The sequence below is a fragment of the Tachypleus tridentatus genome, chromosome 8 (assembly GCF_004210375.1).
Source record: "Tachypleus tridentatus isolate NWPU-2018 chromosome 8, ASM421037v1, whole genome shotgun sequence".
Classification (NCBI taxonomy): Eukaryota; Metazoa; Arthropoda; class Merostomata; order Xiphosura; family Limulidae; genus Tachypleus; species Tachypleus tridentatus.
Window position 1 is genome coordinate 53,862,428 of NC_134832.1, and position 19,884 is coordinate 53,882,311.

At 36.8% G+C, this 19,884-nt stretch overlaps 1 protein-coding gene across 1 annotated transcript; it reads right to left on the minus strand.

The window, feature by feature from the left end:
* Nucleotides 1–1,547: 1,547 nt before the first annotated feature.
* LOC143224151 (vasopressin V1a receptor-like) lies at nucleotides 1,548–13,395 on the minus strand. Its single transcript, XM_076452598.1, has 2 exons — nucleotides 13,307–13,395; nucleotides 1,548–3,151 (listed from the first exon to the last, which is right to left on the minus strand). The coding sequence occupies exon 2, from the start codon at nucleotides 2,993–2,995 to the stop codon at nucleotides 2,342–2,344; it is 654 nt and encodes a 217-aa protein (XP_076308713.1). The 5' UTR covers nucleotides 2,996–3,151; nucleotides 13,307–13,395; the 3' UTR covers nucleotides 1,548–2,341.
* Nucleotides 13,396–19,884: the final 6,489 nt, after the last annotated feature.

Genomic DNA, 19,884 nt, shown 5'->3' on the forward strand with positions numbered 1-19,884 from the left:
TTACACTTCTAAATTAGGGACGGCTAGCGCAGATAGCCCTCGTGTAGCTTTACGTGAAATTCAAAACAAACCAAACCAACTTTACGCATTAATTAAACCCGTGATACTTTCTTTCACGCGTTCTTTAGGCCTAAGCTAAATAACGTAAAATATAAAAGACGACAAGCTGGAAGTGACTATACCAGGGATGGCCAAGCGCGTTAAGGCGCTCGACATATAATCTGAGGTCACGGATTCGAATCCTCGTCTCACCAATCATGCTCGCCCTTTCATCCTTGAAGGCGTTATAATGTGACGGTCAACCCCATTATTCGTTGATCAAAAAGTAACCCAAGAGTTGGCGGTGGGTGGTGATGATTAGCTGCCTTCCCTCTAGTCTTACACTGCCAAATTAGGGACGGCTAGCGCAGATAGCCTTCGAGTAGCTTTGCGCGAAATTCAAAACAAACAAACACTGTACCAGATGTGTTCTGACTGAATTATGCAGATAGCAAAACACTACCATAAACTTGTGAGGATTGTTCAGTACGAACATATGAATAAGCTCACCATTTGCACTTCTTGAAATATTTCAAATTGATTTAAACAACTCGTAATAAAGTAACACGCTGGTGAAATCAAACGAATAGATTGTAAATGCATACACTTATTGACTAAAATTACATGTATATGTCAATTACAATGGTTTTTAAGGTTTTGAAGGCAATATAAGGTTATAAAGATGAGTAAACTCAGCATTAGAAAACCAAATGGAGAAACTGAGTTTTTTAAAAAAGCTACCAAACTGTACAACATAATCACTAGCAATAAACCGTAATGTTACTCTTTAATTTCAAATGGGGCTATTATTTTTTTTTAATTTGTTTTGAATTTCGCGCAAAGCTACACGAGAGCTATCTGCGCTAGCCGTCCCTAATTTAGCAGTGTAAGACTAGTAGTCATCAACTACCCACCGCCAACTCTTGGGCTACTTTTTTCCAACAAATAGTGGGATTGACCGTAACATTACAACGTCCCCACGGCTGAAAAGGCGAGCACATCTGATGTGATGGGAATTCGAACCCGCGACCCTCAAATTACGACTCGAGTGCCTTATCCACCTGGCTATGCCGAGCCCACATTTAAGAACAAAAAAGTCATTATTGTTATATATTCTAGTTGTAGTTTGATAAATATATTTATTTTATGTTCTGTTAATTGTAGTTGTAGTTCGACGTATATTTAACTCATAATAGAAAGAATGCGTTTTAATTTAGCACATTTTGTCCTGTTTTCGATCTAGGGGTCGGTGAGGTTGTGAAAACTTATAGAGGTGGACCACATAAGAAAGGTTGAGATGCACTGGACTAGACTATCAGTCTTATACTTTCTATTGTGCCTAAACTGAGTTATTTTCTTATGCCTGAGGATGACTTAAATGAGGACATTGAAACATTGGATGGACATACTTATATATATGCATGCATATGTCATACTTTTGGCTATGAACATACGTAAGAATAAAAATGCAACTAAAGATAATTTCATATTAAAGTAATAGGCTTTATTTTCCACTGTCACTTATTAGGAACACTTCGGTTAAAAAAAGGGCAAGTTACACAAAAACTCACAAAATACACTTCGAATTTAAATTACAGACATTTCAGTGAGTGAGTTCCATTATCGTAGTAAATATTATGGTATTAAGAATATTATAGTATTTTTTTTCCATATGGAAATTTCAAAATCTCTGCACTGACACCTCACAAATATGTTTACGATAAATTAAAACTTGTGTATTTGAATATAAGCGAGACATTCCATGTGGTTTCCTTCTTGTATTTGTCTTTTTTTTTACTTTGGAGAGCAGTCATCTCCCCACAACTGTATGCAGGCAGTGAAGGATGGTATTGATATGGGACGTTGTGGGTTTGAGTACCCACATCTCGCTCTCCTAATTTATGTATCTCTTATTTTAATTTCTCTTGATATTCTTTTATTTTTTCTTCATATGAGACTAGCGAACGGAGATTATGACTAATAGACGGTGTATCCCCACCGCAATGTAGGTCCTACTTCCTCAGTCACCTCATTATCCCAGGGTATATTTTATATCTCACATTATAGCTTGTACCCTGGGGTCCTTTCAATTGGCGCAGCGTGTTTTAATTTTTTTTTCGGCTTGTTTTTGGTTATAACAAACTAATATATATAATATTACCTGAATGTCTTAGGAAAGCAATATTATTCAAATGCATTAACTGAAGGCTTTCAATGATACAGACACGCGTACACAAGCTAAAAGAGCGTTGATTCACAGAGCCTGGTGTCTATGTGATCACTATATGTTCAACACGTGTATTTATAGTTCTTTGGATTCCTCGAGATGATTAGCTGACTCATGAGATATTTCAGCTCTTACCCGTTGATGATGTACGTTTCTAATGGAGCAACTATTATCCATAGAGGTGTCTTTAGATTTTACGTCAGGGAAAATCTCAACAAGACCTGTCTTTTCCTTTTTATCTTGTCGGGAGCAAGTGGGCACTTTCCGTTGGTGGAATATAGACCTTATGAAATTTGCCTTCGGAGAGCCAGTTTGTTGCCTGCTGAGGGCTCTGGAAGGTCGCCTGACACCTGAACTGAAATGAAAAAACATAAAAACCAACGGGTTTGTAGAGGAGTTAGAAACAGCTAGAGCTGCCAGGATAGAATACGTCATAGCATCCAAAGAACTTGCGTCACCATACATCCTCCACATTTCTACGATACAGTAGGGGGCGCTGCAGAGCAAAAAAGAGGTTATGATTACAAACGTCATCCGTGAAGTTTTCTGTTTAGCTCGAAACAGCCAATTGTTTGGAAAGCGACTCAATGCGAGCGTGGCCGTTCGAGGGCCTTTGCTGAATGTTGTCTGATAAACCACTCCATCGGCTTTCTCGGAAATCTTCTGTACTATACTGATGTAACACGCGCTGATGACCAGAAGGGGAATGACGAATACCAAGGCCACCATGGTTGTGAGGTAGACTTTGAGAAAGATGACAGGAGCTTCGTACAGAATGTTTCTACAGACTATTTGGCCTTCGTATTCTTCTTGTTGGAAAAGAAAGAAACTTGAGAGATTGGTGAAACCAGCCAGCAACCAACTTCCGCTCGCCAGATGGAGCGCCTGTTAGAAAGAAATGTAAATGTAATATTCACTGAACACAAAACACACACATACAAACGCATCATTGTGGTTCAATTCAACGGGTTTAAAGAAAGAAACGCTGAGGGCAAATAACGATTAAAAACAAAAGAGAGTTTTGATACATATGATTTGAACAAAACTAATACGCTTTTCGCTTAACGACAAATAGACATGTTTTAATTGTATCTGTAATGTACTGCCTAGCAGACCACGTGATAGACAAGAATGTGGGCTTACACAGCTGAAAATGAAAAGACTGTTGAAATCTTTATTAACGAAAGGGCTTCAACTAATGGAAGCCCCCTAGATATAGCCACAGATTGTCCCTAAAGGATTTACCGTTCGTATTTGGTTTGCGTTAAATTTCAGATTGTCTATCTGAGCTAGCCCTCCCGAATTTAGCAGTGTAAGACTAGAAGGAAAGCAGCTAGTCATCACCACCCATCGCCAACTCTTGGGCTACTCTCTTATTAACGAATAGTGGGATTGACCGTCACATTATAACGGGGATTCGAACTCGCGAGCCAACCTGAATGAAGATATGAACGGTAGGCCCGGCATGGCCAAGTGGTTAAGGCACTCGACTCGTAATCCGAGGTTCGTGTGCTCGAATACCCGTAACACTAAACATGCTCGCCCTTTCAGCCATGGGGGTATTATAATGTGACAATCAATCTCATTATTCGTTAATAAAAGAGTAGCCCAAGAGTTGGCGGTGGGTGGTGATGAATAGCTGACTTCCCTCTAGTCTTACACTGCTGATTTACAAACGGCTAGCGCAGATAGCCCTCGTGTAGCTTTGCGCGAAATAAAAAAAAACAAAAAATTAGGTCAGTGGTGTGTTTATAAACTAACAGCGTTAAAATACGGGGTTTGATTTCCTCTTTTTTTGAATTGAGCGCATATAGTCCATTATACAGCTTTGTGCTAAAATAAATACAGAATGTTTTAATAATTATTTCAAACAATGATTTAAGGCTCAAAAATTAGTCGTGAAAATCTTTCATTTGTTTCCTTGTTTTGTAGAATTTCGCGTAAAGCTATTTGAGTACTAATAAGTTGGTCATACCTAATTTTGAGTCCCCTGCTGGTACAGTGGTAAGTCTTCGGAGTTACAACGCTAAAATTAGGGGTTCGATTCCCCTCGGTAGACTCAGTAGATAGCCTGATGTGGCTTTGTTATAAAAAAAAACAACAACACACACCTAATTTTGAAATAGCAAACCAGAAGGAAGGCAACCAGTCAACACCCACCGCAAACTCTTGAGTTACTTTCTTCCAAGGAAAAGTTGGATTGATTGAAACGTCATAATGCCTCACGGCTGTAAGAGTGAACACAGTCGAGGAAGGTATTTTGAACCCGCAAGTTTCATAAAGGTCTGAAATGATTTATTTAAGGGTTCTATTATTTAAACTCATTGGCAAAGCACAATTCTACAGCTATTGGTGAGATAATAGTTCAACGTATTTCATCGAGGCTTGTAAATCAAACAGAGCGAGTCTTTAGAAAGAATCTGCAGAAGGAACAATGTTGTTCTCTATAGGTATAGCGTGTAAATGAACACAGAATATTTTAAGACCACCAAGAGAATCAAATAAACATATATGTTATAAAATTATTCTGTTAATGAAATTATGTTTGTACAAACAAGATTCAGTTGACTAGGTTTTCCTTAAACTCATTAGATTAGGTTGCCCCTAGGACCTATTTAAACAAACAAGGTTGGGTTGGCTAGATTCTTTTTAAATATAATAAAAATTGGGTTTCCTAGGTCCTGTTTAAACAAACCAAGTTGGGTTCTTTAGATTCTCCTTGAACAAACAAAGTTGGGCTACTTAATTTCTGTTTAAACAAACCAAGTTGGGTTATCTAGGTCCTGTTTAAACAACTAAAGTCACGTTGTTTATGTCCTGTTAAAAGAAAAAAAGGCAAAGTTGCTCCTTTCCTGTTTAAACAGAAAAGATTGGATTGTCTAGATCCTATTTAAACAAACAAGAGGTTGAGTTGCCGAGGTCCTGTTTATGTAAGAAGGTTTAAATAATACGAAAAAAATTACATCATCCAATAAGGTTATCTTTCATCGTCCCATAGAAATTAACAGAATGCACGATGTAAGAACAGTCTACTCAAGTACGAGAAAAATAAACCAACCAACTCTTTAAATACTGTCAAACTGACAGAATATACAAGTAAACAAGAAATATATTATAATAACATATCACCATTGACAATGATTCTAAATTTAACATTCCATTTAAACAGGAGATGCGACCAGATATTATAATGTTAACGAAAATCAAATGAGCACAATCTCAAATACTGTGTTGTACATTTGTATTAAATATTTAATGAAGTTTGTCTGATGTTTTCAAATACATCTTTGTAGCACACGTGGACAAGATACGATTCTAGAAAAAACAACAGCTGATCCGTCAAATTAACCTCGTAAGCAACTTAGAATACTTCTATAAAAATATTTATTAGATTATTAACCTGTTCAGTGCCGTAGACGAGATAACTCGTGCAAGCCGATCGGTAACACAGTGCCACCGACGAGTTAATTCGTTCTCAATGATACCTAACTTCAACGCTAGATGTCAGCACCATACATGCGTTTGACATACTTACAAATTGTTTCACTTTCGATCCAAAATGACGTCACGAAAAAAGTTTCAGAATGAAGAAGCCTTAGAAGTGTATTTTGAACTTGGTTCGGAGTTTCCATAGCAGTCAACAGGTTAAGAAACAGCGCAATTTTGGAGAAAATAACAGAATATCCTAACTTGAAGTACATTACTTTGAAATGACTCTAAATCAGCAAGTCATGCGACATACACAGCTAATATAAGACTGTGGTTTATTGGATTGTATCAGAATAACATTTTGATACTGTTTGGTGTGATGTCACTGAGAACTGATCACTTACAAGAAATATATTCAACAGTCCTTACCGATCAAAACAGGCCCAGCATGGCCAGCTGGTTAAGGCAATCACCCTGTAATCTGAGAGTCACACCAAACATGCTCCACCTTTCAGCCGTGGGGGCGTTATAACGTGACAGTCAATCCCACTATTCGTTGGTAAAGAGTAGACCCTAGAGTTGGCGGTGGGTGGTGATAACAAGTTGCCTTCCTTCTTGTCTTATACTGCAAAATCAGGGACGGCTAGAGCAAACAGCCCTCGTGTAGTTTTGCGCGAAATTCAAAACAAACCAAGCAGAACTATTTATACATAAAATATGTGTTCAAGGATTTAAAGTTACAAAGACTGGAATAAACGTCGTATTTAGTGGCATTACAAAACAAAGGAATATGGATCATTTTGGTTAATCAGTACCTTTACAGAGAGACAAAAAACTGTAACCATGGTAGGCAAAGTGTGACATCTTGTATCAAGTGATAATTCACAGATATAAAGATCAATGGGTGTGCTGTGGACTAGAGCAAGAAACACAAAGAAAGATTTCCGTATGTAAAAGTGACATGGGCCACATATACATATGTTACTTTCACAACGTTTCAGTTCAACCGTCTCAAACAACTAGTCCATATGACCAAAACATATCAAGTATCCAGACTACGGATTTTTATGCGATCGGACGGTTGAAACGGGCGCTACCTTTCAGGATGGGCCTTATATCAGTGTGTTTTACACCAGAAACTACGCTAGAAATCTGTTATCAAGATGAACGGTCAAGCAGGATATAAACAGACGTGGCGATGTAGGTTATAACGACGTTGTAGTGCTCCAAAAACCTCCGTAGTACATATTTTTTTAAATAAATTTGTCTTAGGGTATAAATTATCATCGTACTTTTGTTTGAAAGAACTTTTTTTCTCACACAAAGCTTAGCTTCGTATGTATGCGCAGTCTTAAGTTTCATTATAACAAAAAATAATTTAAATTGATATGATGAATGAGTTTCGTTATTTGAAGTTTATGTACATCACGAAGGTAACTTACGTTTTGTATATGGTGCTAATTTTAAGAAGGGTTAGACCAAAACAATGGTTCTTATGAAACAAATTTCCTTTAATTAAGAAAAGCAGGATTTTTCATTACATATATAACATAATTTTCTTCTAAGACCTCTAAGGATTATTACACACTAAGTAATGATAAATGCAGAGGAAATGTGTTCAGAAAGTTCTATTGGCTCTAGAACCTGGAGCATGCGCACCCGCTAAAAAAACAAGAGTAACAGACCACACTGAAGATATAAACCGAGTATGTTGCGAACGGAAACACGTATCTCATAACTGCTGCATTTTACACAATTTTGAAAATTGAAAACAACAAACTGTTATGAACTATTATGAAAAATATCAGAATTATATTATTAGTAATCAGGTTTTATGTCAAAGAGAAATAATAAGATAATAAAACTAATGAGACTTGTGATAAAAAAAAATTATATTACAATCAAATATACAGGGTGGCCCTATGTCCCTACCCATCCATATATCTTATGTATCCAGTGTATCTGTGTGCTGTCCCTCATTTCATGTACCCACGTACTTGTCACAATACGCTCTTCAAGTGTAAATGGGCTTACATCGGCCATATTTCTCTGATAAAAAATAAAAAATAATAATAATACATGTGTAATTGAATATAACATAATAACATATGGATGGGTAGGGACTTACGGGCCACCCTGTACTATCAGAGAATATTCGCAACGCTACACGAGGGCTATCTGCGCTAGTCGTCCCTAATTTAGCAGTGTAAGACTAGAGGGAAGGCGGCCAGTCATCACCACCTACCGCCAACTCTTGGGCTACTCCTTTAACAAGCAATAGTGGGAGTGACCGTCACTTTATAACGCCCCTCCCCCCGGATGAAAGGGAGAGCATGTTTGGTGGGACGGAGATTTAAACCCGCGACCCTCAGATTACGAGTCGAGTACCTTAACCAGCTGACCATGTCGGGCTCTTACAGATGAATAGTTTTATTCTTTTAAAGGATATTCACTGAACTGAACTTGAGAATTTGTCTCAGCGATATCAAAACACCAATAAAAAATAAATATGAACAGATTCAGGGTAATCATATAAAATAAGCAATGTATCTTGAGGTTCAACCCAAGACAAAGTGAAATATTGAATTTTACTGGTCAAATATTATTGTGCAAGTATGTCGTGAATGATGTCTCGGGTATTGGAACAAACTGTTTTAATTGCTTGGAAACAATACCACGTTCTGTTACAATATTTTCAGATTATTGTAGACACTTCGCAATAGCCTGTTACTATTGACGAGTTCCATTTGTTTATTGGCTCTTCGAACAATTTTGTGTTGGTTTTTTCTCTAGCGTAAAGGCACATAATGGGCTACCCACGCTTTGTCCACCGCGGAGATCCGAACCTCGTATTTCAACGTTGAAAGTACGTAAACTTTCCATTACCCCACCAGATGACCCTTAGAAGTTAAACGTCTAAAATGTATTATTGACGATCTAGACAAATTGAAGCACTTTACGTTCTGAGATTTACTCGGAAACAAGGTTGTGACACCACTGTATGCAAAATAATCTTATGTTCTATTAGCTTTGCCAATCTAGGAATTACCGAACGCAAAATTGCAAACGAAGAAACATTGTATTTCATCAACAATACTAAACATGCATTAAAAATTAAGTTTGCTTTTTTCACGGAGAGTTACTTCTTATCGAATATGACAGATTAAATAAAGGAAAGAAAAACCTTACACAAAAAAAAATATTTTGTTAACATGCAAGATGAAACCATGTTTATATAACAAACAAGGTTGGGTTGTCTCTCTCTGAGTATGTGTGTGATCCACACGTATGGTCGAAAGTAAAAGAGTTAGCTCCAGATATTTGACTTCTTTAGTTTGATTTTGTTTCATTGTCGTCCTAGAAATAACACTATATAACACAATGTTTATTATAACACTATGTAACACAATGTTTATTATAACACTATGTAACACAATGTTTATTATAACACTATGTAACACAATGTTTATTATAACACTATGTAACACAATGTTTATTATAACACTATGTAACACAATGTTTATTATAACACTATGTATCACAATGTTTATTATAACACTATGTATCACAATGTTTATTATAACACTATATAACACAATGTTTATTATAACACTATATAACACAATGTTTATTATAACACTATGTAACACAATGTTTATTATAACACTATGTATCACAATGTTTATTATAACACTATGTATCACAATGTTTATTATAACACTATATAACACAATGTTTATTATAACACTATATAACACAATGTTTATTATAACACTATGTAACACAATGTTTATTATAACACTATATAACACAATGTTTATTATAACACTATGTAACACAATGTTTATTATAACACTATGTAACACAATGTTTATTATAACACTATGTAACACAATGTTTATTATAACACCATATAACACAATGTTTATTATAACACTATATAACACAATGTTTATTATAACACTATATAACACAATGTTTATTATAACACTATGTAACACAATGTTTATTATAACACTATGTAACACAATGTTTATTTTTTCTTGTTCTTGGACAGAAAGTGTTATTTCCCAATTACTTATGCCTAAAGGTAATGGAAAAGACCTATTTTTCTCTTCAAACTTTGCTTTTGTGACCTGAGAGCTATAACGAAAGCATGATGGGAGACTATATTTTGTGGCTGATACATGAAAGTGATTTACATTACAGTCTCGAAAAACTACTCACTTCTAAACATTTTTGTATAACTTTAGTATAAATACATGTAAATCTTGATTCATATGTTGTTTTATTCAGACTTTATGTAAATGAAAATGTACAAATTTGCCCGTTTTCACATAGAAAGCAGGTTAATTTCCAAATTTCATTATCCAGGTCACAAAAGCAAAGTTTGATGGGAATAATGGCTACTTTCTGTACTTTTACAACATAAGCAATTAAGAAATAACACATACTATCCAGGAATAAAATTTGTGTTACCTAGTGTAATTGAAGGAGCGCAGATAACACTTGTGTAGCTTTGCGCAAAATTAAAACAAAAAAAAACAAACAATAATCGAAAGTAAGAACAAGAGAGAATAATATTTAAAGTAACATGGAATATTGTTGTGAGAGCTTCTGTAACATATTGTTTTACACAATAGCAGGTATTGTTTTTCACAATTTTCGCTAGGATTCTTTCATTTACATTAATTCTACAACAATAAAGAAATAGGGGTAAAAAATTAACAGTTTGTTAAAATTAATGTTTTATCCATTATAAGCAGTTGTGTTACGAATTTAGTTATATTTTATCTGTAATGTGCTAATTAAACATGGAATCGTACTAAATATGTTTGGTTTGTTTTGAATTTCGCGCAAAACTACACGAGGGCTATCTGCGCTAGCCGTCCCTAATTTAGCAGTGCAAGACAAGGGGAAGGCAGCTAGTTATCACTACCAGCCGCCAATTCTTGGGCTACTCTTTCACCAACAAATAGTGGGATTAACTGTAACATTATAACGCCCATACGGCTGAAAGGACTAGCATGTTCGGTGTGACGGGGATTGGAACCCGCACCCTAGGATTACAAGTCGAATGCCTTGACTACCTCGCCATGCCGAGCCTATTGGATATGTAATGTTAATTTGAACAATACAAAAACAAATGTATTGTTCCTCATTATGATACTTTATTGTAATTCTCAGTTTATATAACTGGACATTCAGTGTTTTCGTTAAACATGACTTTTAATTTCAAGTGATAAGAATTTTACTGAAGAAATTTAATATATTTTACACCAGGAACTGTTACATCAAGAAATGTATCAGGTCATCCCATAAGTAATGCCCGAAATTTAACAGATAAAGTACATCATCATTTTTGTCTTTGTAGAAAACTCCAATGACCAAAATATGCAGTAGGACGTGTATAAAAATGTTCAGACAAATAATAGAAACTGATACAACTCAATTTTTTCAGATCATTAATCAAATAAACCCTTATGAAGATGGATGTGTCTGAAGAACACATTAGGTATACAATGCTTCATGAGTTTAAGAATGGAAATAATGCACCAGAAACTACACGAAACATTCAAGGTGTTTATGGTGCGGAGTCTCTCAAGAAAGAAAATGTAGAAGGTGGTTACAGAAACTGAGATCAGGTGACAACAGTTTAAGTGATACACCACGTTCAGGTCGTCCTGTTGAATTTAATGATGACTTGCTGCTGGCTGCACTTGATGAATATTATGCTTGAACAGTTGAAGAACTAGCACAGAAGTTTAATTCAACCCATTCAACAGTTCACCGTCATCTGCAACAGCTTGAAAAGGTGTCAAAACGTGGAAAATGGGTTGTCCATGATTTGACAGAAGCCAACCTTAGAACAAGAGTGGGCATTTGCACTTGTTTGCACTCTCGTGAGCTTAATTCACCTTTTTTGGACAGATTAATGATAGATGAAAAATGGATGCATTATAAAAATGTTAAGCACTGCAAATACAGGCTCAGTGCAGGTAAGCTGGCTAAAGCACAGCCAAAAATGAACCTTGACCCTAAGAAAGTCTTGTTGAGCGTTTAGTGGGATATTGTTGGTGTGATCCACTTTGAGTTGCTGCCACTCAATGTTACGATTACATCAGACTTCTATTGTCAACAGTTTGAACGCTTGAATGTTGCACTGAAAGAAAAGAGGTCTGTTGTGATCATTCATTAAGGCGTTGTGTTACACCAGGATATTGCACAGCCCCATACAACAAGGATCACATCTGTAAAGACTGAAGAGCTAAACTGGGAAAAACATCCACATCCTCCTTATTCCCCAGACCTTGCTCCATCTGATTATCATCTATTCCAAAGTTTGTAGAACTATCTTGATGGAAAAGAGCTTGGAACACATGAAGATGTCAAAACTACCCTCTCTACATTCTTTTCCTCCAAACCCCAAGAATTTTATAGAAGTGGCATTCAGAAGCTTGTGAATCGTTGATAGGAAGTGAGTTATAATAATGGAACAAACATTATTGATAAAATAACATTTAAAAAGTTTAAAATTTTTTACTGTTTTTCTGAACCTAAAATCGGACAATATTTTAAGGGATGACCTAATATTAAACTGTACCCATATACTTGATAGAATATTGTGACACTGCACTCATGTACTTGATAGAATATTCAGTATTTACTCTACAGAATTGTGTGATAAATCTCTATATTACGTGTTACTGTTAGAAAACAATTCCTTATTTAATTAACAGTGTACTCTTACAATATTTAGGACACTTATTTTGCTCATTAACTTCAACATTAATATCATGAGGGCACCAAAGTCAAAGGTTATTTTGTAAACATTATTTCTGCCTTAAATGCGTACGTTTTCCACTCTGGATAAAATTAGAAAACGCTTAGAAACAATACACCAATTATCAGGTTACAATGGCCTTCACAATTGTGAAACATGCAAAACATTTTAATACTAATGGGAATTAATCTAAATTTAAATTATATATAAAATTGCCAGAAGATGACATTCGTTTTAAAGTATCTCTTTTTTTTTTGGGGGGTCTTTTCTTTTCTTAGGCATAAAACTACACAATTTGTTACATGAGCACCACCCATCACGAGTACAGGAAGTGCATGTTCAGCATTGTAAGCAGTAGATTTGCAGCCGAGCCACCTTATTATGAAGTCCAAAAGAATTGAAAGAAGTGTGGGTACATGAAATATTGTATGCATTGTAAGTAATTCTCATATCTCTAGTAGTTTAATCCTTTTAGGTTCTAGTCATTTTAATTTACTAAACAAATAAAACATAATAAAATACTGCTAACACTTTGTAGTTTGTTTTTTCTTACATGTAGACATTAAGTACAGATTAATGTATTAAAATTTTCCAAGTAAAGTACGTATTTACCACAGACTGTTCGTTGTAAGAGCAACTATTGTAGAAGAACTAGAATTAGATCTTTCGTAATGAAAAGCTCATTTGGTTTAGGAGAATTATATCATGTAATTACTTAAAATACTTTTGATACAAAAATCAAGACAAATCACGTCTGATTTTTTTGTAATACTAGTATAATATCAACAGAATTGTAGGAAGTATAAGAAATAGATTTTCCTACTTACATCTTTCCTTCTCTGTTGTTCTTATATTAAATTCATCATAATAGGCTAAAACTTAATTAATACGGCGAGGATTAGCGTTTGGAGCTGGCGCGCACTCTAGTTTTTTTAGTTTAAAATTGACCAGAAGCAAATAATATTTTCGTGCAGATTTGCGCGAAAATTTGAAAACAGTAATAACAAATATAAAACCTGTAATTATTTAGTTATTGTAGAAAAATTATTTAATAATCAGATTATATAGGTATATTATATAGTTTAATTTATCTAAATTACAGTAAAATATATTTTTTTATTTCTTGCAATTTTATCTGGTAAAAATTGCGAAGTCCCATGGGTTTCAGTTTTATGTTGAGATACGTACCAACAATTAGCTGTGTTTGTTTCTTTATTTCACCAAAAGGCTACACCTAGTCTACCTTCGTTAGCCGCCCCTAATCTAGCAGTGCAAGACTAGGGGAAAGGCAGCTAGTCTTGTTTGTTTGTTTGTTGTGGAATTTCGCACGAAGCTACTCGAGGACAATCTGCTCTAGCCGTCCCTAATTTAGCAGTGTAAGACTAGAGGGAATGCAGCTAGTCATCACCACCCACCGCCAACTCTTGGGCCACTCTTTTACCAACGAATAGTGGGATTGACCGTCACGTTATAACGCCCCCACGGCTGAAAGGTCGAGCATGTTTGGCGCGACCGGGATGCGAACCCGCGACCCTCAGATTACGAGTCGCACGCGTTAACACGCTTGGCCATGCCGGGCCAGGCAGCTAGTCATCACCACCCACCGCCAACTTTTAGGCTACTCCTTTACCAAAGAATAGTGTTTTTTCCAAGGTAACGTTAATTGTATATTTTTTCTTGGCCAGTTTATAACAAAACACTTTTTTCAAGCCATATTTATAACCAAACGTTGGTTTAGATCACCTTAATAGCGAAGTTTGTATTTAAGTCATTTTGGTTTGGTTTGAATTTCTCGCCTGTGATATAACGCCTGGATCCAAGAATTTACTTTCATTTTGTGTTTAAAATGTACGAAATAGTCTTGGAGTAGAGTGTAAATATTTTAAACCATTGTAATGTTGCTAAAGTAACTTTCTACCGTTTGAATTCCCTTCACACCAAACATGTTCGCCCTTTCAGTCGTAGGGGCCTTATAATGTGATGGTCAATCCAACTATTCGTTGGTAAAAGAATAGTTCACGAGTTGGCAGTGACTTACCTCTAGTCGTACACTTCTAAATTCGGGACAGCTAGCACAGATAACCCTCGTGTAGTCTCGCGCGAAATTCAGAAAACAAACAAAAACTTCGCCTTTAGCTGTACGGTTTAGCATCTCTGATAAATGTAGCATCTGCCATATCAGCTAACACTACTGGGGTTTTATCGACTTTGTATTAACCAAATAACTGCAAGAAATATCCTTTGTTTTGTGCAGAGAGAATAAAATGTTCTTTTTCTCTATAATTTCAGAATCCTGGAGCACCGTATTTGTACTCAGCAATACGAGAACCACATATGTTATAAAAGGTACGGGTTATTTAATATTGTAACTAGAGGGGCACTTTGAAGAGCGCAAACGTAGCATTTTCAAAAAAATATACGAAAATGTGCCCGTATGTCCGTCGTTATCAACAGACACGGACTACTTTAGGCAGGATCATGAGAAATAATATTCTACATAAGTCCACCAACTTTTATTAAAATCTGATAATTTGTGACTTAAATAAAGAGCAAAACTGTTGTGGAAAATCGGTTGCCATGTTAACAGATAAGGATGCTTTTTTTTTCTCGTGATCTTGACCTTTGACCTTGACCATCCATAAACTAATCACGTACAAGATGGATCATATTTTAAATACATTCAGCTGTTTCCGATAAGCCTTCCAGATAAATACACAAGCAAACACACACCACACACAGAGGTGAAAATATAACCTCTGTCCACCTTCAGTGGTTACTAAGAATGTATATTTGGTGTTAATGTATGTGTGAACCTTTATATTACGGCGGTAAAGTCATGCCTGATCAAAAGTATATTTCACTCTTGTTTCTTAGCCTTATTTAACGTATAACTAAACATAAAAGTCTTGGCATGGCTAAGAGGTAAAGGCACTCGACTCGTAATCCAAGGATCGCGGGTTCGAATACCCGTCACAACAAAACATGGCCGCCTTTTCAGCCATGGGGGCGTTACTATGTGATGGTCAATCCCATTATTCATTGTTAAAAGAGTAGCCCAATAGTTGGTGGTGGGTGGGATGACTAGCTGCCTTTCCTCTAGTCTTACACTGCTAAATTAGGGACGACTAGCGCAGATATTCCTCGTGTAGCTTTTGCGCGAAATTTAAAACAAACCAAAGTAAATATAAAACATTTTAGAACCTACCTATTGCATAAATCCTAGAATGAAGATTTTGGTTTCTACAGATTAGTTATATCTAGAGAAGGTTCAATACAAATTTTAATTATTTGATAACAACTCAAGTTGTATACATTAATAGAGAACTTGAAGTCTATGTACATAATTCCGATTTTAAAGTAATACATCCACCATATTTCTGTTTTAAACATTCTGTACTAAGCTATAATAATACATCTCTTAGTTATTTATTTAAAATAATTAAATTCTACCTTCCACTGATGAGACAGAGGTCGCCTGATCGACTTGTAACGATCTAGGGCAATAGCCACTATCAAATAATTCGAAGCACAGATAGAGAAATTCTGTAAAAACTTTACCAGCCGGCACATGACATCACCCGCCCGCCATTCTCGCCCGTAATACTCCCAGACAAGCTGAGGGCCCGTGGCACATACCGTTACCAATACGTCCGCTATTGTCAGGTTCAAGAAGAGACGAAGGGCACGTGATCTTCTGGCCCTGTGGTTCCAGAGCCAATAGAGTACAACTGAATTTCCTAGGGCACCCAAAACAGCCAAAACCCAGAGTGTGGTGACTCGGACATCTTTGATAACTGGCTGGTCATAGAGATTCACGTGGTGTCCTGTAATGTTGGTAAAGTTTAGGTCGAGCGACGTTTTATTGAAGTTTCCAAGAGAAATGAATTTCTCCGAAAAATTCACGTGTCTTTCCAGATGTTCGTTCATATTAGAAATAATTTCTTCTCCCGATTCAAATCCCCCTGTTTGTGTGTGGATACAATTTATATAAGTCATCAATTTACACAAGTTCGCATAAACCAGTTTTACTTTCATTGTCTAAGAGCAATAATCACACTCGAGTAAGTGGATTGAAAACTATCTTACCTGTTTGTCAGTTTATTCGTCTATTTTGCTGCTACGTGTTGCGCCCTCTTGGACAAAGTAGAATATTCTGAGTGTGCGCGTTAGATGTTACAAGAAGAAACGCGCGTAACACGCTCTGAAGTATGCGAACAAAACGTTTCCTGAGATGTCGTCATTACCTCTTGTTATGTAAACAATAGATTGAACACGTTTTGTTTCTTTCTTTTTGATGAAACTGCATTTTTATCAAATAAAAAACAGTGGCCATCACTCAGCTCAACACATGAAGTCTCTCCTGATCGGGTATTTGGTGAAAGGTGTTGATGACATTGATGTGACAGATATAATGTCCCTGATGACGAGGAATCCACTTGAAATAAAAATGCATCTTAAGGAAGGTCGAAACGTTGTTCTCTGCTTATCAATAAAAGTGTTAATACCCACACCAGCCGTTCTGTTTGTTTCTTTATTTTTGATTTCGCGTAAAGCTACACGAGGACTATCTGCGTTAACCGTCCCTAATTTAGTAGTGGTGACTAGAGGGAAGGCAACTAGTCATCACCACCCACCGCCAACTCTTGGAATATTCTTTTACAAACGAATAGTGGAATTGACCGTAACGTTATAACACCCGCACGGCTGAGAGAGCGAACATGTTTGGTGTGACGGGGATTCGAACCCGCGACCCTCAGATTACGAGACGAATGCCTTAACCCACCTGGCCGTGCTGGGGCCTAGGCAGTTCTGCGATACATAGATATAATGCCGTTATTCTTTTCTTTCAACCTTGCTCAGTGTCATTAAGACGCTAAAACTCGGGTTTCGATACCAACAATGAGAGAGCATAGAGAGGCCCCTAGCTTTTCTCTTAACAACAACTAAAGTATTCAGTTTCACTCTTAAGATTTTGGAATTACTAATCTTTTATTCTTTACTTATGGGAACATTAAGTCACTGAGTAAAGTTAATTGAAGTAGAAATGAATAACTATTAGAAATAATTGGTATTAAGGTAAATTAATAACATTGTGTCGTTAGCCCTAACTCTGATTCTGACTTGTAACATATACATACCATTGTGTCGTTAGCCCTTACTCTGATTCTGACTTGTAACATATACATACCGTTGTGTCGTTAGCCCTTACTCTGATTCTGACTTGTAACATATACATATCATTGTGTCGTTAGCCCTTACTCTGATTCTGACTTGTAACATACACATACCATTGTGTCGTTAGCCCTTACTCTGATTCTGACTTGTAACATACACATACCATTGTGTCGTTAGCCCTTACTCTGATTCTGACTTGTAACATACACATACCATTGTGTCGTTAGCCCTTACTCTGATTCTGACTTGTAACATACACATACCATTGTGTCGTTAGCCCTTACTCTGATTCTGACTTGTAACATACACATACCATTGTGTCGTTAGCCCTTACTCTGATTCTGACTTGTAACATACACATACACAATTGACAAAAATTACTCCTCACCAACGTAATCTAGATCATGTCGCAGATGCTCCCCCAGTGGCACAGTGGTAAGTATGTGGACTTATAACGCGATAAGCCGGGTTTCGACACCTGTGGTGGGCACAGCACAAAAAGCCCATCCTGGATCTTTGCGCTTAAATACGTCCCCCGCTAGTACAGCGGTATGTCTCCGGATTTACAGCGCTATAATCAGGGGTTCGATTCCCCTCGGTGGGCTGAGCAGATAGCCCTTTGTGGCTTTGCTATACGAAAAACACACAAAACACACGCTTAAATACAAATATATAATATATCGATTGTTGTTCATGCACTTTGTTCATGTTGTCTTAACCACTACCCTTCCTGGTGAGCTTTGGTATTGAGTAAAAAGGTCTTGCTGGGACTGGATAGTGGGGTAAATAATGTTATGCAATCTACTTTACTTTCTATGCTTAGATTAGTTGGTTAGTTATTTTGAATTTCGCGCAAAGCTACTCGAGGGCTATCCGCGCTAGCTATCCCTAATTTAGCAGTGCAAGAATAAAGGGAAGGCAGTTAGTCATCGCCACTCACCGCCAGCTCTAGGGCTACTCTTTAACAACGAATAGTGGGATTGACCGTCACTTATAACGCCCCCACGGCTGAAAGGGCGAGCATGTTTGGTGCGACCGGGATTCGAACTCGCGACCCTCGGATTACGAGACGAACGCCTCAACGCACTTGGCCATTCTATGCTTAGAATTACGAGTCCTAAAACATTGAAAATGTCACGAGTTCCAAGACATTTACAAGCAAACAGATTCGATACAATTTTTCCCAAACAAAGACGTAACAAAGATAGAAGAACCGAATATAATAAACAATATGCATAATTCTCCCCACTTGTCCTTGTTAAGATCGTTTTTATTTCAAATTATTATGGATGGTGTTAAAGTATTCTTCAATCTCACAAGAGAAAATATGTATGTGCTCGCTTTAACTAACAAACAGCTGGACCCATAGTGACCACTTCTGACATGTTCCATAAGGCACGAAAGACCCTATCTCTTCCTCGCGCGTTGAATAGGAAAATCATCTAGTCAAATAACCAAAAAGCATCATTTAACCAAAACAACTAGACATCAGAAACAACATTTTGAACCTGAACAACGCCTGATGCAAACGTGGAGTAAAGAGTTAGAACTTGAAATGTTCAATGACTGAGTCACAGCAGTCCTTTTGCTCTAAGAACTTTGTCCGAACTCTTGAATCAAACAATGGAATTCTTTGTCACGTTTTGCTTGGCATGGTCTGGTAGGTTAGGGCACTCGACTCGCAATCTGGAGGTGTTCTAATGTGAAGTTAATCTCACCTTTTATTAGTAGAAGAGTAACTCAAGAGTTAGCGACGTTTACCATCCGTCTTTCCTCCCGTTTACCACCCCAAAATTAAGTACGGCTAACGAAGTTGACTCCAAAGAAACTTCACGCAGATTCTTAGTGAACAAACAATACAGTCATTTTTATAACACGTCTACAGCTGAGACCCTCGGAACCACAGCCCGAATCGTTAAAGTTTCTAGATATATGCGTGCCTTTATTACGGTTAAAAAAGGTATTATACGGAGTGAAACAAAACAATGAACCATAGAAACCTCAGAGACATTTGTTGTTTGTGATACTCAAGTTTAAAATATAGCGACCCCGATTTTGTTCTATCAGTTTTACAGCCGACAAGTACTCTTGTGTTGCAGGGAAGCCCAGCTTTATTTGTCTTAGGACAAAGCCCCACTGAGTTTTTATGTTGTGTTCACGGGTGGGAGTCGACCCCCATATTTTAGTGTTGTCAGTAAACTACCGCTGTCTCATCGGAGGACATTGCATG

What these genes read in the sequence shown, in the direction of transcription:
- LOC143224151 (XM_076452598.1), bottom strand. Translation starts at nt 2,995, where the DNA reads ATGGTGGCCTTGGTATTCGTCATTCCCCTTCTGGTCATCAGCGCGTGT.